General features: G+C 46.4%; 1 protein-coding gene across 1 annotated transcript in view; it reads right to left on the reverse strand.

The window, feature by feature from the left end:
• Positions 1 to 23,204, reverse strand: part of cntn5 (contactin 5) — a 559,219-nt gene that overhangs the window by 83,280 nt on the left and 452,735 nt on the right. The window contains exon 15 of the mRNA XM_090219183.1: positions 16,449 to 16,569. Within this exon, the coding sequence (XP_090075309.1) occupies positions 16,449 to 16,569 (121 nt within the window). The remainder of the gene's footprint in view (positions 1 to 16,448; positions 16,570 to 23,204) is intronic.

Below are 23,204 nucleotides of genomic sequence, written 5' to 3' on the forward strand. Positions count from 1 at the left end.
CCTTTAAATTGTTTAACTTGGATCGAACGTTTCTGGAAGCCTTCCACAAGCTTCCCACAATAAGTTGGGTGAATTTTGCTCCATTCCTCCTGACAGAGCTGGTATAACTGAGTCAGGTTCGTAGGCCTCCTTGCTCGCACACACTTCTCAGTTCTGCCAACAAATTTAATATGGGATTGAGGTCAGGGCTTTGTGATGGCCACTCCAATACCTTGACTTTGTTGTCCTTAAGCCATTTAGCCACAACTTTGGAAGTATGCTTGAGGTCATTGTGCATTTGGAAGACCCATTTGCGACCAAGCTTGAACTTCCTGACTGATGTCTTGAGATGTTGCTTCAATATATCCACGTAATTTTCCTACCTCATGATGCTGTCTATTTTGTGAAGTTCACCAGTCCCTCCTGCAGCAAAGAATCCTATTTCAGCTTCCTATTTTGCAACAAAGGCTCCTTCACTCTCGCTGCCAAACATACCCGCGTAAAACTGACTATCCTACCGATCCTTGACTTCTATCACAGTGCCATCCGTTTTGTATTCCAAAGCCCCATAGACTACCCACCACTGCGACCTGTATGCTCTCGTTGGCTGGTCCTCGCTACATATTCGTCGCCAAACTCACTGCCTCCAGGTCATCTATAAGTCTTTGCTATGTAAAGCTCCACCTTATCTCAGTTCACTGGTCACCATAGCAACACCCACCTGTATCACAAGCTCCAGCAGGTACAGTGCCTTGCAAAAGTATTCGGCCCCCTTGAACTCTGCGACCTTTTGCCACATTTCAGGCTTCAAACATAAAGATATGAAACTGTATTTTTTTGTGAAGAATCAACAACAAGTGGGACACAATCATGAAGTGGAATGACATTTATTGGATATTTCAAACTTTTTTAACAAATCAAAAACTGAAAAATTGGGTGTGCAAAATTATTCAGCCCTCTTAAGTTAATACTTTGTAGCGCCACCTTTTGCTGCGATTACAGCTGTAAGTCGCTTGGGGTATGTCTCTATCAGTTTTGCACATCGAGAGACTGAAATGTTTTCCCATTCCACCTTGCAAAACAGCTCGAGCTCAGTGAGGTTGGATGGAGAGCATTTGTGAACAGCAGTTTTCAGTTCTTTCCACAGATTCTCGATTGGATTCAGGTCTGGACTTTGACTTGGCCATTCTAACACCTGGATATGTTTATTTTTGAACCATTCCATTGTAGATTTTGCTTTATGTTTTGGATCATTGTCTTGTTGGAAGACAAATCTCCGTCCCAGTCTCAGGTCTTTTGCAGACTCCATCAGGTTTTCTTCCAGAATGGTCCTGTATTTGGCTCCATCCATCTTCCCATCAATTTTAACCATCTTCCCTGTCCCTGCTGAAGAAAAGCAGGCCCAAACCATGATGCTGCCACCACCATGTTTGACAGTGGGGATGGTGTGTTCAGCTTTGTTGCTTTTACGCCAAACATAACGTTTTGCATTGTTGCCAAAAAGTTCAATTTTGGTTTCATCTGACCAGAGCACCTTCTTCCACATGTTTGGTGTGTCTCCCAGGTGGCTTGTGGCAAACTTTAAACGACACTTTTTATGGATATCTTTAAGAAATGGCTTTCTTCTTGCCACTCTTCCATAAAGGCCAGATTTGTGCAATATACGACTGATTGTTGTCCTATGGACAGAGTCTCCCACCTCAGCTGTAGATCTCTGCAGTTCATCCAGAGTGATCATGGGCCTCTTGGCTGCATCTCTGATCAGTCTTCTCCTTGTATGAGCTGAAAGTTTAGAGGGACGGCCAGGTCTTGGTAGATTTGCAGTGGTCTGATACTCCTTCCATTTCAATATTATCGCTTGCACAGTGCTCCTTGGGATGTTTAAAGCTTGGGAAATATTTTTGTATCCAAATCTGGCTTTAAACTTCTTCACAACAGTATCTCGGACCTGCCTGGTGTGTTCCTTGTTCTTCATGATGCTCTCTGCGCTTTTAACGGACCTCTAAGACTATCACAGTGCAGGTGCATTTATACGGAGACTTGATTACACACAGGTGGATTGTATTTATCATCATTAGTCATTTAGGTCAACATTGGATCATTCAGAGATCCTCACTGAACTTCTGGAGAGAGTTTGCTGCACTGAAAGTAAAGGGGCTGAATAATTTTGCACGCCCAATTTTTCAGTTTTTGATATGTTAAAAAAGTTTGAAATATCCAATAAATGTCATTCCACTTCATGATTGTGTCCCACTTGTTGTTGATTCTTCACAAAAAAATACAGTTTTATATCTTTATGTTTGAAGCCTGAAATGTGGCAAAAGGTTGCAAAGTTCAAGGGGGCCGAATACTTTCGCAAGGCACTGTATATTTCACTGGTCGTTCCCAAAGCCAACACCTCCTTTGGCCTCCTTTCCTTCCAGTTCTCTGCTGCCAATGACTGGAACGAATTGCAAAAATCACTGGAGTTGGAGAATTATATCTCCCTCACTAACTTTAAGCATCAGCTGTCAGAGCAGCTTACCGATTGCTGCAGCTGTACACAGCCCATATGTAAATAGCCCACCCACCTACATCATCCCCATTTTTGTTTTTGATTTTCTGCCCTTTTGAGCACCAGTATTTCTACTTGCACATCACACCTCATCTGCACATCTTTCAATCCAGTGTTAATATCTCATGTGTAACTCTGTGTTGTTGTTTTTGTCGCACTGCTTTGCTTTATCTTGGCCAGGTCGCAGTTGTAAATGAGAACTTGTTCTTAACTGGTCAACTGGTTAAATAAAGGTGAAATAAAAAAACAACAGCAACTCAAGACCTTTTGTTCACCCGACCTATAATAACTCACAATCAAATGTATTCCCCCTCAAGTCGATACCACGATGGCCCTCAAGGAACACTGGACTTTTTGCAAACTGTAAACCACATATCCTGAGGCCGAATTTATTGTAGCTGGGGATTTTAACAAAGCAAATTTGAGGAAAACGCTACTGAAGTTTTATCAACACATTACCTGTAGTTGTTGCTCTGGTATAACACTTGTCCACTGCTACTCCCCCTTTTGAAATGCCTACAAGGCCCTCCCCTGCCCTCATTTCAGCAAATCAGATCACAACTCCATTTTGCTCCTCCCTTCCTATAAGCAGAAATTCAAACAGGATGTACCCGTGCTAAGGTCTATTCAACGCTGGTCTGGCAAATTAGAATCCATGCTTCAAGATTATTTTGATCACGTGGACTGGGAAATGTTCCAGGTAGCCTCTGAGAATAACATTGACGTATACATGGAGACAGTGACTGAGTTCATCAGGAAGTGTATATGGGATATTGTTCCCATTTTGACTATTTAAACCTATCCAAACCAGAAACCGTGGATAGATTGCACCCTTCACGTAAAACTGAACGCATTTAACAAGGTGACTGGGAATATGGATGAATACAAACAGTGTAGTTATTCCCTCCATAAGGCAATCAACCAAGCAAAATGTCAGTACGGAAACAAAGTTGAGTTGCAATTCAACGAGACGTATGTGGCAGGGTCTACGGATTACAAAAGGAAAACCAGCCACATATTGGACACCAACGTCCTGCTGCCGGAGAAGCTAAACACCTTCTTCGCCCTCTTTGAGGATAACACAGTGCCATCGACGCAGCCCGCTCTCATTCTCCATTGCAGACGTGAGTAAGACATTTAAAGGTATTAACCCTCGTAAGGCTGCCGGCCCAGACGGCATCCCTAGCCGCTTCCTCAGAGCATGTGCTGGCCAGTTGGCTGGTGTGTTTACGGACATATTCAATCTCTCTCTATCCCAGTCTGCTGTCCCCACATGCTTCAAGATATCCACCATTGTTCCTGCACCCAAGAAAACGAAAGTAACTGAACTAAATGACTATCGCCCTGTAGCACTCACTCATCGCCCTGTAGCACTCACTTCTGTCATCATGCTTTGAGAGGCTAGTTAAAGGTAATATCACCTCTACCTTACCTGACACCCCAGACCCACTTCAATTAGTTTATACCACCCCAATAGATCCACAGACGAGTCAATCATTGACTATAGCTCAGCTTTCAACACCATAGTACCCTCCAAGCTTATCATTAAGCTCGGGGCTCTGGGTCTGAACCCACCCTACGCAACTGGGTTCTGGACTTCCTGACAGTTTGCCCAGGTTTGCTGAAGGTGCGAAACCTCCACTTCGCTGATCTTCTATACAGGTGCCCCACAAGGGTGCGTGCTCAGCCCTGTACTCTCTGTTCACCCATGACTGTGTGGCCACGCACGTCAACTCAATCATCAAGTTTGTAGACGACACAACAGTAGTGGGACTGATTACCAACAATGATTAGACGGCCTACAGGGAGGAGGTGAGAGTCCTGGCGGAGTGGTGCTAGGAAAGTAACCTCTCCCTCAACGTCAACTAAATGGAGCTGATCAAGGACTTCAGGAACAACAGAGGGAGCACGCCCCTAAGTTCCTCGCAGTACACATCACTGACAGTGTGGTGAAGAAGGTGCAACAGTGCCTCTTCAACCTCAGGAGGCTGAACATTTTTTGCTTTGCCCTTAAGACTCTTTCCAACATGTACAAGATCCACAATTGAGAGCTTCCTGTAAGGCTGTATCACCGCCTGGTACGGCAACTGCAGCGTCCGCAACAGCAGGGCTCTCTAGAGGGTGGTGCGGTCTGCTTAACGCATCACCGGGTGTACACTGCCTGCCCTCCAGGACACATACAGCACCCGATATCACAGGAAGGCAAAAAAGACAATCAAGGACATCAACCACCCGAGCCACAGCCTGTTCACCCCGCTAGCATCCAGAAGTCGAGGTCAGTACAGGTGCATAAAAGCTGGGCCCGAGAGACTGAAAAACAGTATCTATCTCAAGTCCATCAGACTGTTAAACAGCCATCACCAGCTGGCTACCACCCAGTTACTCAACCCTGCACCTTAACCTGTTAGAGCTCTAGGGGCGCTATTTCATTTTTGGATAAAAAACGTTCCCGTTTTAAGCGCGATATTTTGTCACGAAAAGATGCTCGACTATGCATATTCTTGACAGTTTTGGAAAGAAAACACTCTGAAGTTTCAGAATATGCAAAGATTTTGTCTGTAAGTGCCCCAGAACTCATTCTACAGGCGAAACCAAGATGATGCATCAACCAGGAATTAGCAGAATTTCTGAAGCTCTGTTTTCCATTGTCTCCTTATATGGCTGTGATTGCGCAAGGAATGAGCCTACACTTTCTGTCGTTCGCCCAAGGTCTTAGCAGCATTGTGACGTATTTGTAGGCATATCATTGGAAGATTGACCATAAGAGACTACATTTTCCAAGTGTCCGCCTGGTGTCCTGCGTCGAATTCGGTGCGCAATTGCCAGCTGCTTCTACTTTACCATTTGATTCAGGGGAGAAAGCATGTGTCCAAGAACGATGTATCAATGAACAGATATGTGAAAAACACCTTGATGATTGATTCTAAACAACGTTTGCCATGTTTTCAGTCGATATTATGGAGTTAATTTGGAAAAAAGTTCGCGTTTTGAGGACTGAATTTTCGGATTTTTTTTGGTAGCCAAATGTGATGTATAAAACGGAGCTATTTCTAATACACAAGGAATCTTTTTGGAAAAACTGAGCATCTGCTATCTAACTGAGAGTATCCTCATTGAAAACATCAGAAGTTCTTCAAAGGTAAATTATTTTATTTGAAGGCTTTTATGTTTTTGTTAATGTTGCGTGCTGGATGCTAACGCTAATGCTAACGCTAAATGCTAACGCTAAATGCTAACGCTAAATGCTAACGCTAGCTAGCTACTTTTACACAAATGATTGTTTTCCTATGGTTGAGAAGCATATTTTGAAAATCTGAGATGACAGTGTTGTTTACAAAAGGCTAAGCTTGAGAGATGGCATATTTATTTCATTTCATTTGCGATTTTCATAAATAGTTAACGTTGTGTTATGCTAATGAGCTTGCTGATAGATTTACACAATCCTGGATACAGGGGTTTTTTCATAGCTAAACGTGACGCAGAAAACGGAGCGATTTGTCCTAAACAAATAATCTTTCAGGAAAAACTGAACATTTGCTATCTGAGAGTCTCCTCATTGAAAACATCTGAAGTTCTTCAAAGGTAAATGATTTTATTTGAATGCTTTTCTGTTTTTTTGTGTAAATGTTGCCAGCTGAATGCTAATGCTAAATGCTATGTTAGCCATCAATACTGTTACACAAATGCTTGTTTTGCAATGGTTGAGAAGCATATTTTGAAAATCTGAGATGACAGTGTTGTTAACAAAAGGCTAAGCTTGAGAGCTAGCATATTTATTTCATTTCATTTGCGATTTTCATGAATAGTTAACGTTGCGTTATGGTAATGAGCTTGAGTCTGTATTCACGATCCCGGATCCGGGATGGGGAGATCAGAAAGGTTAAAAGTTGCTGCCCAATATACATAGACATGGAATAACTGGTCACTTTAATAATGGAACACTAGTCACTTTAATAATGGAACACTGGTCACTTTAATAATGGAACACTAGTCACTTTAATAATGGAACACTAGTCACTTTAATAATGGAACACTAGTCACTTTAATAATGGAACACTAGTCACTTTAATAATGGAACACTAGTCACTTTAATAATGGAACACTAGTCACTTTAATAATGGAACACTAGTCACTTTAATAATGTTTACCTGCTGCTTTACTCATCTCACATGTATGTCCCTCCTCTATCACACTGGAACTGATCACCAAACATTTTGCTCCCTGCTTTTATGTGACCATCTACTCTGGTCTGGATTTTAGCGATTTTTATTACCGTTCTGGTTTGCGATTATATCATCTTCATGGTCTTGCCCCCCCCCCCCCCCCTACTCTGGTCTGTCTCTCCCAGTCTGGTACAGGTGCCCCCCCCCTGCCCTGGTCTGTCTCTCCCAGTCTGGTACAGATGCCCCCCCCCCAGTCTGTCTCTCCCAGTCTGGTACAGGTGCCCCCCCGGTCTGTCTCTCCCAGTCTGGTACAGGTGCCCCTCCCCAGTCTGTCTCTCCCAGTCTGGTACAGGTGCCCCCCCCTGCCCTGGTCTGTCTCTCCCAGTCTGGTACAGATGCCCCCCCCCCAGTCTGTCTCTCCCAGTCTGGTACAGGTGCCCCCCCGGTCTGTCTCTCCCAGTCTGGTACAGGTGCCCCTCCCCAGTCTGTCTCTCCCAGTCTGGTACAGGTGTCTCCCCCCCTGCCCTGGTCTGTCCCCCCCAGTCTGGCACAGGTGCCCCCCCCCCCAGTCTGGTACAGGTGCACCCCCCAAGTCAGTAGAACAAAACAAAACAAGAAGTCTATATACAGTGAGTGCAAATGAGGTAAGATAAGGGAGTTAAGGCAATAAATAGGCCATGGTGGCGAAGTAATTACAATATAGCAATTAAACACTGGAATGGTAGATGTACAGAAGATGAATGTGCAAGTAGAGATACTGGGGTGCAAAGGAACAAGATAAATAAATAAATACAGTATGGGGATGAGGTAGGTAGATAGATGGGCTGTTTACAGATGGGCTATGTACAGGTGTAGTGATCTGTGAGCTGCTCTGACAGCTGGCGCTTAAAGCTAGTGAGGGAGATATGAGTCTCCAGCTTCAGAGATTGTTGCAGTTCGTTCCAGTCATTGGCAGCAGAGAACGACCAAAGGAGGAATTGGCAGGGAAGACGACCAAGGGAGGAATTGGCTTAGTGGGTGACCAGTGAGATATACAGTGCCTTGCGAAAGTATTCGGCCCCCTTGAACTTTGCGACCTTTAGCCACATTTCAGGCTTCAAACATAAAGATATAAAACTGTATTTTTTTGTGAAGAATCAACAATAAGTGGGACACAATCATGAAGTGGAACGACATTTATTGGATATTTCAAACTTTTTTAACAAATCAAAAACTGAAAAATTGGGCGTGCAAAATTATTCAGCCCCCTTAAGTTAATACTTTGTAGCGCCACCTTTTGCTGCGATTACAGCTGTAAGTCGCTTGGGGTATGTCTCTATCAGTTTTGCGAGACTGAAATGTTTTCCCATTCCTCCTTGCAAAACAGCTCGAGCTCAGTGAGGTTGGATGGAGAGCATTTGTGAACAGCAGTTTTCAGTTCTTTCCACAGATTCTCGATTGGATTCAGGTCTGGACTTTGACTTGGCCATTCTAACACCTGGATATGTTTATTTTTGAACCATTCCATTGTAGATTTTGCTTTATGTTTTGGATCATTGTCTTGTTGGAAGACAAATCTCCGTCCCAGTCTCAGGTCTTTTGCAGACTCCATCAGGTTTTCTTCCAGAATGGTCCTGTATTTGGCTCCATCCATCTTCCCATCAATTTGAACCATCAGTTTGAAATATCCAATAAATATCCAATAAATGTCGTTCCACTTCATGATTGTGTCCCACTTGTTTTTGATTCTTCACAAAAAAATACAGTTTTATATCTTTATGTTTGAAGCCTGAAATGTGGCAAAAGGTCGCAAAGTTCAAGGGGGCCGAATACTTTCGCAAGGCACTGTACCTGCTGTACCTGCTGGAGTGCGTGCTACGAGTGGGTGCTGCTATGGTGACCAGTGAGCTGAGATAGGCCGGGGCTTTACTTAGCAGAGACTTGTAGATGACCTGGAGCCAGTGGGTTTGGCGACGAGTATAAAGCGAGGGCCAGCCAACGAGAGCGTACAAGCCACAGCGGTGGGTAGTATATGGGGCTTTGGTGACAAAATGGATAGCACTGTGTTAGACTGCATCCAGTTTGTTGAGTAGAGTGTTGGAGGCTATTTTATAGATGACATCACCGAAGTCGATGATCGGTAGGATGGTCAGTTTTACGAGGGTATGTTTGGCAGCATGAGTGAAGGATGCTTTGTTGCGATATAGGAAGCCGATTCTAGATTTAATTTTGGATTGGAGATGCTTAATGTGAGTCTGAAAGGAGAGTTTACAGTCTAACCAGACACCTAGGTATTTATAGTTGTCCACATATTCTAACTCTGAACCGTCCAGAGTAGTGATTCTGGACGGGCGGCCAGGTGCAGGCAGCGATCGGTTGAATAGCATGCATTTAGTTTTACTTGCATTTAAGAGCAGTTGGAGGCCACGGAAGGGGAGTTGTATGGCATTGAAGCTTGTCTGGAGGTTAGTTAACACAGTGTCCAAAGAAGGGCCAGAAGTATACAGAATGGTGTCGTCTGCGTAGAGGTGTATCAGAGAATCACCAGCAGCAAGAGCAACATCATTGATGTATACAGAGAAGAGAGTCGGCCCGAGGGTTGAACCCTGTGGCACCCCCATAGAGACTTCAAGAGATCTGGACAACAGGCCCTCCGATTTGACACACTGAACTCTGTCTGAGAAGTAGTTGGTAAACCAGGCTAGGCAATCATTTGAGAAACCAAGGCTGTCGAGTCTGCCAATAAGAATGTTGTAATTGACATAGTCGAAAGCCTTGGCCAGGTCGATGAATATGGCTGCACAGTATTGTCTCTTATCGATGGCGGTTATGATGTCGTTTAGAACCTTGAGTGTGGCTGAGGTGCACCCATGACCAGATCTGAAACAAGATTGCATAGCGAAGAAGGTATGGCGGGATTAGAAATGGTCGGTAATCTGTTTGTTGACTTGGCTTTCGAAGACCTTAGAAAGACAGGGTAGGATAGATAGTAGTTAGTTAGTCCACACCGGTTGTTACCAAGCATGACAAATACAATTTTATACTGTTGGAGACAGTATAAATTATGATTTAGAGGGAACCTGAGATACTGGTGGAGACAGTCTGATTTAGAGGGAACCTGAGATACTGGTGGAGACAGTCTGATCTAGAGGGAACCTGAATCTGTACCAGTTGTGGTTGTGTCTGATCTAGAGGGAACCTGAGATACTGGTGGAGACAGTCTGATCTAGAGGGAACCTGAGATACTGGGGGAGACAGTATAAATCATGATTTAGAGGGAACCTGAGATACTGGTGGAGACAGTCTGATTTAGAGGGAACCTGAGATACTGGTGGAGACAGTCTGATCTAGAGGGAACCTGAGATACTGGGGGAGACAGACTCACTTTGCCCAGAAGGCCAGCCCAAAGCCGCTCAGCGATCATCTAAAGACTCACCTTGCCCAGAAGGCCAGCCCAAAGCGGCTCAGGGATCAGCTAAAGACTTACCTTGCCCAGAAGGCCAGCCCAAAGCGGCACAGGGCTCAACTAAAGACTCACCTTGCCCAGAAGGCCAGCCCAAAGCGGCACAGGTCAAAGTTAAAACACAACACAAGAAGTGGGAGGCCTGGAGGGTGCCCAGGCTTGCAAATTTGGTATTAAAATGAATACGAATGAGGTTTTTATTTCAATCACTTCATGATTATGTGATGGTGTGGATGTGGACCCTTCTCCGGTTTCAAACTGTCAAACATATGCTTACCTCAGCAGCTTCATCTGAAGTATGTGTAATCTGCAAGTGGTGCAACACATACAAACACACATTCCAAAAAGTCTGAAGGAGAGGACAGGAGGAGCCGTGAGAGACACGCTGGAAATCAACCTCTCCTGACAGCTGGTGCTGGCCAATGAAAACCAACGCTGTGTATCTCAGAGAAGGGTCCACAAAAGGGTCGGTTTGAAAGTTACATTTGCATTCCGAGGAGGGATATTAATATTTAATATGCATTCTGTGTCGCCATGGGAACTAGCTAACCAGTAGAGGAGGATTGTTTTTTTTAGTCTGGATGAACAGCGTGAAATACGTTTCCCTGTCTGGTCTGTATGGCCCTTAATAGGTTCTGCTCCACAGCAGTCAGTCAGTCATTAAAACCGAGGTGTATGAAACCATCAAACCATCAAATCACTGCACACGAGTGAGTTAACAGAATTTAGGAAATCATTAGGGTGTCATTGAGCTCCATTTGATTCCTGTGTGATTCCCATGTCTATTGAGAGGACTATGAGCGAGCCATGTGGCATGGTGAATTTAATAAGTAATCTGAATGGTGGAGAATAGATCATGGTGGAGTCAGATTCAGACATTAGAGTGTAGCTCAGGGAAGGAAGCCCATCTCATCTTTTCACTAAAAGAGCCTGTTAAGGGCCCTCCATGGGTGATGCAGCAGGAGACAAAATAGTGACCTGCTGAGACATTCAAACAGGCCAATACTTGGTTCTGTTCAAACAAATCCCTCCTCCTGTCATCCTCCTCCTGTCCTCCTCTTCCTCCTGTCCTCATCTCCTCCTGTCCTCATCCCCTCTTGTCCTCCTCCTGTCCTCCTCTCCTAGTCCTTGTCCTCCTCCAGTTCTCTTCTCCTCCTCCTGCTGTCCTCCTCCTCCTTCTTCTGTCCTCCTCTTCTCCTGTCTTCTTCTCCCCCTGTCCTCCTCCTCCCCCTGTCCTCCTCCTCCTCCCCCTGTCCTCCTCCTGATCTCCCTGTACTCCTCCTGTCCTCCTCCTCCTCCCCATGTCCCTCTCCTCCTCCTGTCCTTTCCTCTTCCCCCTGTCCTCCTCCTGTTCTCTTCTCCTCCTCCTGCTGTCCTCCTCCTCCTCCTGTCCTCCTCTTCTCCTGTCCTCTTCTCCCCCTGTCCTCCTCTTCTCCTTCTCCTGTCCTCCCCCTGTCCTCCTACCCTGTCCTCCTCGTCCTCCTCCTCCTCCTGTCCTCCTGTCCTCCTACTCCTCCCCATGTCCTCCTCCTCCTCCTGTCCTTTCTTCTTCCCCCTGTCCTCCTCCTGTTCTCTTCTCCTCCTCCTCCTCCTCCCCCTGTCCTCCTCTCCTAGTCCTGTCCTCCTCCTGTTCTCTTCTCCTCCTCCTGCTGTCCTCCTCCTCCTCCTCCTGTCCTCCTCTTCTCCTGTCCTTTTCTCCCCTGTCCTCCTCTCCTCCTTCTCCTGTCATCGACCTGTCCTCCTCCCCCTGTCGTCCTCCTCTCCCTGTCCTCCTCCTCCTCCTCCTCCTCCTCCTCCTCCTCCTCCTCCTCCTGTCCTTCTACTCCTCCCTCTGTCCTCCTCCTCCTCCTCCTGTCGTTTCCTCTTCCCCCTGTCCTCCTCTCCTCCTCCTAATGTCCTCCCCCTGTCCTCTTCTCCTCTTCCCCTTATAATCCTGTCCTCCTCCTCCTGTCCTCCTCCTTCCCCTGTCCCTCCTTTCCTCCTCCCCCTGTCCTCTTCTCCTCCTCCTGCTGAGACTGCTGAGACATTCAAACAGGCCAATACTTTGTTCTATTCAAACAAATCCCTCCTCCTCCTCCTCCTCCTCCTCCTCCTACTCCTCCTCCTGTCCTCTTCTCCTCCACCTCCACCTCCTGCCCCCCTCCTCCTCCTGTCCTCATCTCCTCCTGTCCTCCTCTACTCCACCTCCTCCACCTCCTCCTCCTCATCCTGTCCTCCTCAAATCAAACCAAATCAAATCAAATCAAATGGTATTTGTCACATACACATGGTTAGCAGATGTTAATGTGAGTGTAGCGAAATGCTTGTGCTTCTAGTTCCGACAATGCAGTAATAACCAACAAGTAATCTAGCTAACAATTCCAAAACTACTACCTTATACACACAAGTGTAAAGGGATAAAGAATATGTACATAAAGATATATGAATGAGTGATGGTACAGAGCGGCATTGGCAAGATACAGTAGATGGTATTGAGTGCAGTATATACATATGAGATGAGTATGTAAACAAAGTGGCATAGTTTAAAGTGGCTAGTGATACATGTATTACATAAAGATGCAGTAGATGATATAGAGTACAGTATATACATATACATATGAGATGAATAATGTAGGGTATGTAAACATTATATTAGGTAGCATTGTTTAAAGTGGCTAGTGATATATTTTACATCATTTCCCATCAATTCCCATTATTAAAGTGGCTGGAGTTGAGTCAGTGTGTTGGCTGCAGCCACTCAATGTTAGTGGTGGCTGTTTAACAGTCTGATGGCCTTGAGATAGAAGCTGTTTTTCAGTCTCTCGGTCCCAGCTTTGATGCACCTGTACTGACCTCGCCTTCTGGATGATAGCGGGGTGAACAGGCAGTGGCTCGGGTGGTTGTTGTCCTTGATGATCTTTATGGCCTTCCTGTGACATCGGGTGGTGTAGGTGTCCTGGAGGGCAGGTAGTTTGCCCCCGGTGATGCGTTGTGCAGACCTCACTACCCTCTGGAGAGCCTTACGGTTGTGGGCAGAGCAGTTGCCGTACCAGGCGGTGATACAGCCCGACAGGATGCTCTCGATTGTGCATCTGTAGAAGTTTGTGAGTTCTTTTGGTGACAAGCCAAATTTCTTCAGCCTCCTGAGGTTGAAGAGGCGCTGCTGCGCTTTCTTCACGATGCAGTCTGTGTGGGTGGACCAATTCAGTTTGTCTGTGATGTGTACGCCGAGGAACTTAAAACTTACTACCCTCTCCACTACTGTTCCATCGATGTGGATAGGGGGGATGTTCCCTCTGCTGTTTCCTGAAGTCCACAATCATCTCCTTAGTTTTGTTGACGTTGAGTGTGAGGATATTTTCCTGACACCACACTCCGAGGGCCCTCACCTCCTCCCTGTAGGCCGTCTCGTCGTTGTTGGTAATCAAGCCTACCACTGTTGTGTCGTCCGCAAACTTGATGATTGAGTTGTAGGCGTGCGTGGCCACGTAGTCGTGGGTGAACCGGGAGTACAGGAGAGGGCTCAGAACGCACCCTTGTGGGGCCCCAGTGTTGAGGATCAGCGGGGTGGAAATGTTGTTGCCTACCCTCACCACCTGGGGGCGGCCCGTCAGGAAGTCCAGTACCCAGTTGCACAGGGCGGGGTCAAGACCCAGGGTCTCGAGCTTGATGACGAGCTTGGAGGGCACTATGGTGTTAAATGCTGAGCTGTAGTCGATGAACAGCATTCTCACATAGGTATTCCTCTTGTCCAGATGGGTTAGGGCAGTGTGCATTGTAGTTGAGATTGCATCGTCTGTGGACCTATTTGGGCGGTAAGCAAATTGGAGTGGGTCTAGGGTGTCAGGTAGGGTGGAGGTGATATGGTCCTTGACTAGTCTCTCAAAGCACTTCATGATGACGGAAGTGAGTGCTACTGGGCGGTAGTCGTTTAGCTCAGCTACCTTAGCTTTCTTCGGAACAGGAACAATGGTGGCACTCTTGAAGCATGTGGGAACAACAGACTGGGATAGGGATTGATTGAATATGTCCGTAAACACACCAGCCAGCTGGTCTGCGCATGCTCTGAGGGCGCGGCTGGGGATGCCGTCTGGGCCTGCAGCCTTGCGAGGGTTGACACGTTTAAATGTTTTCCTCACATCGGCTGCAGTGAAGGAGAGTCCGCATGTTTTAGTTGCGGGCCGTGTCAGTGGCACTGTATTGTCCTCAAAGCGGGCAAAAAAGTTATTTAGTCTGCCTGGGAGCAAGACATCCTGGTCCGTGACGGCGCCAGGTTTTCTTTTTGTAATCCGTGATTGACTGTAGACCCTGCCACATACCTCTTGTGTCTGAGCCGTTGAATTGAGATTCTACTTTGTCTCTATACTGACGCTTAGCTTGTTTGATTGCCTTGCGGAGGGAATAGTTACACTGTTTGTATTCGGTCATGTTTCCGGTCACCTTGCCCTGATTAAAAGCAGTGGTTTGCGCTTTCAGTTTCACGCGAATGCTGCCATCAATCCACGGTTTCTGGTTTGGGAATGTTTTAATCGTTGCTATGGGAACGACATTTTCAACGCACGTTCTAATGAACTCGCTCACCGAATCAGCGTATTCGTCAATGTTGTTGTCTGACGCAATACGAAACATATCCCAGTCCACGTGATGGAAGCAGTCTTGGAGTGTGGAGTCAGATTGGTCGGACCAGCGTTGAACAGACCTCAGCGTGGGAGCTTCTTGTTTTAGTTTCTGTCTGTAGGCAGGGATCAACAAAATGTAGTCGTGGTCAGCTTTTCCGAAAGGAGGGCGGGGCAGGGCCTTATATGCGTCGCGGAAGTTAGAATAGCAGTGATCCAAGGTTTTTCCACCCCTGGTTGCGCAATCGATATGCTTTTAAAATTTAGGGAGTCTTGTTTTCAGATTAGCCTTGTTAAAATCCCCAGCTACAATGAATGCAGCCTCCGGATAAATGGATTCCAGTTTGCACAGAGTCAAATAAAGTATGTTCAGAGCCATCGATGTGTCTGCTTGGGGGGGAATATATACGGCTGTGATTATAATCGAAGAGAATTCCCTTGGTAGATAATGCGGTCGACATTTGATTGTGAGGAATTCTAAATCAGGTGAACAGAAGGACTTGAGTTCCTGTATGTTGTTTTGGCCACACCACGTCACGTTAACCATGAAGCATACGCCCCCGCCCCTCTTCTTACCAGAAAGATGTTTGTTTCTGTCTGCGCGATGCGTGGAGAAACCAGCTGGCTGCACCGACTCTGATAGCATCTCTCCAGTGCTCCTCCTCCTCCTCCTGTCCCCCTCCTCCTCCCCCTGTCCTCCTCCTCCTCCTGTCCTTTCCTCTTCCCCCTGTCCTCATCTCCTCCTCTTCCTGTCCTCCCCCTGTCCTCTTCCCCTTCTCCTCTTCTCCTCCTGTCCTCCTCTCCTCCTCCCCCTGTCCTCTTCTCCTCCTCCCCTTATCCTCCTCCTGTCCTCCTCCTGTCTTCCCCCTGTCCCCCTCTCCTCCTCCTGTCCTCCTCCCCTCCTTCTTCTATTCCTCCTCTTCATCTTACTCATCTGCCGCCACTTCTTCCACCTCAACCTAATCTTCTTCATCATCTTCCTCCTCTTCCTCATCCTCCTCATATTCCTCCTCCTTTTCATCGTCCTCCTCCTCTTCCTCCTTCTCCTCTTCCTCCATCCCTCCTCATCCCGTCAAAATGAAAGGGGATTTTCAGTGTAATACCAATCACACAGTGTAACCCTCCATGGGTGATGTAGCAGGAGGCAAGCAGTGATCCGTGTCAGAGAGGTTGAGTGATAGTATCAGGAGGAGGGTTGAATGTGACCCAAACCACAGGTATAGGATAAATGTAACCTTAACCATTAGAGGATGAAACAAAATATGACCCTGGATCAGGGGATTAGGGGCATGCATTTCTCTCTCTCTCTCTCTCTCTCTCTCTCTCTCTCTCTCTCTCTCTCTCTCTCTCTCTCTCTCTCTCTCTCTCTCTCTCTCTCTCTCTCTCTCTCTCTCTCTCTCTCTCTCTCTCTCTCTCTCTCTCTCTCTCTCTCTCTCTCTCTCTCTCTCTCTCTCTCTCTCTCTCTCTCTCTCTCTCTCTCTCTCTCTCTCTCTCTCTCTCTCTCTCTCTCTCTCTCTCTCTCTCTCTGAGAGCTACAGTACAGAGGCAACCTACAGATAACAAGGTAGTAGGTAGAAATTAGCCCCCCTAACTACTAATCCACAGTCAGCTTTTTCTCATCCCCCTGATAGTTTAGTTTATCACAGGGGGTAGGTTCGGGCTAGTTCCCAAATGCCCCATGTTCCTACTGTCGACTTGAGAGATAATGAACTCACCTCTGACAAGGACTTCAGCCTCAGCAAACAAAGTGTCAGCGCTGGTCTGAGCCCGGCAGCTGTATTTCCCAGCATGCTGCAGTAAGATGCTTCTGATCATCAGGTCCACCGTGGAGGACTGCTGTGTGACAGGCAGAGAGTCAACAACAACATCAAATTAGAGAGAGTGTGGGGGAGGGGGGTATGTTTGTGTGTGTGTGTGTGTGTGGGGGGGGGGGGGGGGGGTGGAGTGTGGAGGGGTATGTTTGTGTGTGTGGGGGGGTGGAGGGGTATGTTTGTGTGTGTGTGTGGGGGGGGGGGGTGGAGGGGGGTGGAGGGGTATGTTTGTGTGTGTGTGTGGGGGGGGGGGGGTGGAGGGGTATGTTTGTGTGTGTGTGTGTGTGGGGGGGTGGAGGGGTATGTTTGTGTGTGTGTGTGTGGGGGGGGGGGGGGGGTGGAGGGGTATGTTTGTGTGTGTGTGGGGGGTGGAGGGGGGTGGAGGGGTATGTTTGTGTGTGTGTGTGTGGGGTGGAGGGGTATGTTTGTGTGTGTGTGTGTGGGGTGGAGGGGTATGTTTGTGTGTGTGATGTGCGTGTGTGGGGGGTGGAGGGGTATGTTTGTGTGTGTGATGTGTGTGTGTGTGGGATGGAGGGGTATATTTGTGTTTGTGATGTTTGTGTGTGTGGGGGTGGGGGGGTATGTTTGTGTGTGCTTATGTGTGCACATGTATAATTGTTTGAGTGTGTAACATAAACTTAGCAAGAGATATCCAAATCCGGCCTCTCTGTAGCAGAGAGATATCCAAGTCCGGCCTCTCTGTACTTGGCACCTGAGAAATCTGATGCTGCTCACATCCTGTACTAGGCTCATGCAGGCTTTAAAGAGATTCTTGTCAAGTTCAGGTGCTTGCTAGCTGTTACTTTTCCTCCACTCCTCACTCGTCTTTCTTCACTCTCTCTCTCTCTCTTGAAATGAGAAACGCCTAAGGCAAGACTGTGGAATTATTCAGTCTAAAGACACCTGTTTAGCACGAAACCTGATTACAATGACATCCCATGAAGCAGACTGATAGGATTCCTGTGTGCCAGAAGACTGTTGTCACTGCTAGCACCTGAGGTCTCCAGAGGATGGGTGATAGGATGTCTAGCTATCTGGAGACAGGGGAGGATGGGTGATAGGATGAGTAGCTATCTGGAGATAGGGGAGGATGGGTGATAGGATGTCTAGTTATCTGGAGACAGGGGAGGATGGGTGATAGGATGTCTAGCTATCTGGAGACAGGGGAGGATGGGTGATAGGATGTCTAGCTATCTGGAGACAGGGGAGGATGGGTGATAGGATGAGTAGCTATCTGGAGACAGGGGAGAGTGTAGGGTATTGTCACCCCAGGTTTTTCAACAACCTATCTGTAGACTGTGAGGCATAGCATCAATACTGCTCCCCTGTCTCCAGATAGCTAGACATCCTATCACCCATCCTCCCCTGTCCAGACTCACATTAAGTGTCTGCCCACTTGGCACAGATGTCAATTCAACAATTTTGTTTGTGAAATGACGTGGAAACAACGTTGAAACAACATTGATCCAACCAGTGTGTAGCCAGTGGCATTGATAACATGTAAGTGTGTTCATTGTCTGTAACTGATGCCTGCCCATACCATAACCCCACTGCCACCAAAGGGCACTCTGTTCACAGCGTTGACATCAGCAAACCGCTTGCCCACACAATGCCATCTGCCCGGTACAGTTGAAACCCAGATTCCCCCATGAAGAGCACACTTCTCCAGCGTGCCAGTGGCCATCGAAGGTGAGTATTTCCCCACTGAATTCGGATGCCTAACTTCCTTTAGGTTAAGCTGCTGGTGAGAACGCCGAGTACGCAGATGAGCTTCCCTGGAAGGTTTCTGACACAGAACATAAATATCAAAGCAACATGTAAAGTCATGTTTCATGAGTTGAAATAAATTCTAGACGCACAAAACACGTATTTCTCTCAAATGTTGTTGCACAAATTTGTTTACATCCTTATTAGTGAGCATTTCTCCTTTGCCAAGATAATCCATCCACCTGACAGGTGTGGCATATGAAGAAGCTGATTAAACACCATGATCATTACACAGGTGCACCTTGTGCTGGGGACAATAAAAGGCCACTCTAAAATGTGCAGTTTTGTCACACAACATAATGTTTGAAGGGGTACGGGACTATAAACGTTTGGGATCCACTGTTATAGAGAATTTGGCATTACGTCCAAACGGCCTCACAACCGCTGACCACTTGTAACAAAGCTGCGCCCCTGCCTAGTCAACTGAAATCCATAGATTAGGGCCTAATACATTTATTTCAATTGACTGATTTCTTTATGTGAACAGTAACTCAGTCAAATCTTTGAAATGGTGATATGGTGTGTTTATATGTTTGTTCAGTAAAAATATATATACATATGTATACAGTGGAAGCAGGAAGTTTACATACACCTTAGCCAAAGACATTGAAACTCTGTTTTTCACAAATCTTGACATTTATTCCAAGTAAAAATTCCCTGTTTTAGGTCCGTCAGGATCACCACTTCATTATAAGAAAGTGAAATGTCAGAATAATAGAAGAGAGAATGATTTATTTCAGCTTTTATTTCTTTCATCACATTCCCAGTGGGTCAGAAGTTTACATACACGCAATTAGTATTTGGTAGCATTGCCTTCAAATTGTTTAACTTGGTTCAAACATTTTGGGAAGCCTTCCACAAGCTTTCCACAATAAGTTGGGTGAATTTTGTCCCATTCCTCCTGACAGAGCTGGTGTAACTGAGTCAGGTTTGTAGGCCTCCTTGCTCGCACACACTTTTTCAGTTCAGCCCTCTATGGGATTGAGGTCAGGGATTTGTGATCACCACTCCAATACCTTGACTTTGTTATTTTTACTTTGGAAGTATGCTTGGGGTAATTGTCCATTTGGAAGACCCATTTGTGACCAAGTGTTAACTTCCTGACTGATGTCTTGAGATGTTGCTTCAATATATCCACATAATGTTGCTTCAATATATCCACATAATTTTCTTTCTCACGGTGCAATCTATTTTGCACCAGTCCCTCCTGCAGCAAAGCACCCCCACAACATGATGCTGCCACCCCCACAATGTGATGCTGCCACCCCACAACATGATGCTGCCACCCCCACAACATGATGCTGCCACCCCCACAACGTGACTCTGCCATCCCCACAACGTGACTCTGCCACCCCCACAACGTGACTCTGCCACCCCCACAACGTGACTCTGCCACCCCCACAACGTGACTCTGCCACCCCCACAACGTGATGATGCCACCCCCACAACATGATGATGCCACCCCCACAACATGATGCTGCCACCCCCACAACATGATGCTGCCACCGCACAACATGATGCTGCCACCCCCACAACATGATGCTGCCACCCCCACAACATGATGCTGCCACCCCCACAACATGATGCTGCCACCCCACAACATGATGCTGCCACCCCCACAACATGATGCTGCCACCCCCACAACGTGATGCTGCCACCCCCACAACGTGACTCTGCCACCCCCACAACATGACTCTGCCACCCCCACAACGTGACTCTGCCACCCCCACAACGTGACTCTGCCACCCCCACAACGTGACTCTGCCACCCCCACAACGTGACTCTGCCACCCCCACAACGTGACTCTGCCACCCCCACAACATGACTCTGCCACCCACATAACATGACTCTGCCACCCCCACAACATGACTCTGCCACCCCCACAACATGATGCTGCCACCCTCACAACATGATGCTGCCACCCCCGTGCTTCACGGTTGGGATGGTGTTCTTCGGCTTGTAAGCCTACCACTTTTTCCTCCAAACATAATGACGGTCATTATGGCTAAACATTTCTATTTTTTTTTCATCAAACCAGAGAACGTTTCTCCAAAAAGTATGATCTTGGTCCCCATGTGCAGTTGCCAACCGTAGCTTTTTTATGGCAGTTTTGGAGCAGTGGCTTCTTCCTTGCTGAGCGGCCTTTCAGGTTATGTCGATATAGGACTTGTTTTACTGTGGATATAGATACTCTTGTACCTGTTTCCTCCAGCATTTTCACAAGGTCCTTTGCTGTTGTTCTGGGATTGATTTGCACTTTTTCCACCAAAGTACGTTCATCTCTAGGAGACAGAATGTGTCTCCTTCCTGAGCGGTATGACTGTATGCCCATGGTGTTTATACTTGTGTACTATTGTTTGTACAGACAAACCTGGTACCTTCAGGCATTTGGAAAATGCTCCCAAGGATGAACCAGACTTGTGGAGGTCTACCATTTTTTCTGAGGTCTTGGCTGATTTCTTTGGATTTTCCCATAATGTCAAGCATCTGTTTTGTCAAAGCATCATATACAACCCACCACTGCGACCTGTATGCTCTTGTTGGCTGGCCCTCGCTTCATACTCGTCGCCAAACCCACTGGCTTATAGATGACCACATCTATAAATTGCTGCTAGGTAAAGCCCTGCCTTATCTCAGCTCACTGGTCACCCACCCGTAGCACGTGCTTCAGCAGGAATATTTCACTGGTCATCCCCAAAGCCAACTTCTCTTTGGCCACCTTTTCTTCCAGTTCTCTGCTGCCAATGACAGGAACGAATTGCAAAAATCACTGAACCTGGAGTCTTATATCTCCCTCACTAAATGTATTAAGCATCAGCTGTCAGAGCAGCTTACTGATCATTGCACCTATAATCAGCCCATCTGTAAATAGCCCACCCAACTACCTCATCCCCATATTGTTATTTTTTTTTTGCTCCTTTGCACCCCAGTATCTTTACTGCACATTCATCTTCTGCACATCTATCACTCCAGTGTTTAATTGCTAAATTGTAATTATTTCGTTACTATGGCCTATTTATTGCCTTACCTCTCTTATCTTACTACATTTGCACACACTGTATATATACACTGCTCAAAAAAATAAAGGGAACACTAAAATAACACATCCTTGATCTGAATGAATGAAATATTCTTATTAAATACTTTTTTCTTTACATAGTTGAATGTGCTGACAACAAAATCACACAAAAATTAGCAATGGAAATCAAATTTATCAACCCATGGAGGTCTGGATTTGGAGTCACACTCAAAATTAAAATGGAAAACCACACTACAGGCTGATCCAACTTTGATGTAATGTCAAAATGAGGCTAAAACAAGTCAATGAGGCTAAAACAAGTCAAAATGAGTCAATGAGGCTAAAACAAGTCAAAATGAGGCTCAGTAGTGTGTGTGGCCTTCACGTGCCTGTATGACCTCCCTACAACGCCTGGGCATGCTCCTGATGAGGTGGCGGATGGTCTCCTGAGGGATCTCCTCCAGGACTAAAGTATCCGCCAACTCCTGGACAGTCTGTGGTGCAACATGGCGTTGGTGGATCGAGCGAGACATGATGTCCCAGATATGCTCAATTGGATTCAGGTCTGGGGGACGGGCTGGCCAGTCCATAGCATCAATGCCTTCCTCTTGCAGGAACTGCTAACACATTTCAGCCACATGAGGTCTAGCATTGTCTTGCATTAGGAGGAACCCAGGGCCAACCGCACCAGCATATGGTCTCACAAGGTGTCTGAGGATCTCATCTCGGTACCTAATGGCAGTCAGGCTACCTCTGGCGAGCACATGGAGGGCTGTGCGGCCCCCCAAAGAAATGCCACCCCACACCATGACTGACCCACCGCCAAACCGGTCATGTTGGAGGATGTTGCAGGCAGCAGAACGTTCTCCACGGCATCTCCAGACTGTCACGTCTGTCACATGTGCTCAGTGTGAACCTGTTTTCATCTGTGAAGAGCACAGGACACCAGTGGCGAATTTGCCAATCTTGGTCTTCTCTGGCAAATGAAAAACGTCCTGCACGGTGTTGGGCTGTAAGCACAACCCCCACCTGTGGACGTCGGGCCCTCATACCACCCTCATGGAGTCTATTTCTGACCATTTGAGCAGACACATGCACCTTTGTGGCCTGTTGGAGATAATTTTGCAGGGCTCTGGCTCTGTGCTCCGCCTCCTTTTCCCCCGATTGCTCAGTTTGTCTGGGCAGCCAGCTCTAGGAAGAGTCAAAACTTCTTCCATTTAAGAACGATGGAGGCCACTGTGTTCTTGGAGACCTTCAATAGTGCAGTTATTTTTTGGTATGTTTCCCCAGATCTGTGCCTCAACACAATCCTGTCTCTGAGCTCTACGGACAATTCCTTCCACCTCATGGATTATTCTTTGCTTTGACATTCACTGTCAACTGTGGGATCTTACATGCAGTATACTGTACATCATCATCTTCATGGTCTGTCAGGCAACATCAGACAGTTTGAGATGAGATGAAGGATCTTTATTTGAGACAGTTTGCTTCAGCAGGAAGATAATCCTGTATCGACAAGAAATGTGAATTATTATGTGATATAATTAATGGACATTTTTGTAAGGATTGATACCTTTTTTCGTAAGGGAAAATCAAGTCTGAAATTTAAAAGTGGAAATGACCAAATTACCAACTACAGAAGCGTTTTTAAACATCAAATGCATTACTTTTCAGGATGTTTTCACACATTATATGTATCGTTCCAATCAGAGTTGGATTGTTTTTTACGTTGTATTTTTTTCATTTGGTCAGGTTGTCAAATGAAATAAAATGCCTAAACAAAATCACGTTTCATGCAAGTCATTTTTTTTATTGTAGAAAAATAAATCTATGATTATCTTGAAACATAACTCACGACTTCCGCCGAAGTCGGT

Source organism: Oncorhynchus mykiss, chromosome 24, assembly GCF_057628025.1.
Source record: "Oncorhynchus mykiss isolate SJ-2025 chromosome 24, ASM5762802v1, whole genome shotgun sequence".
Lineage (NCBI taxonomy): Eukaryota > Metazoa > Chordata > Actinopteri > Salmoniformes > Salmonidae > Oncorhynchus > Oncorhynchus mykiss.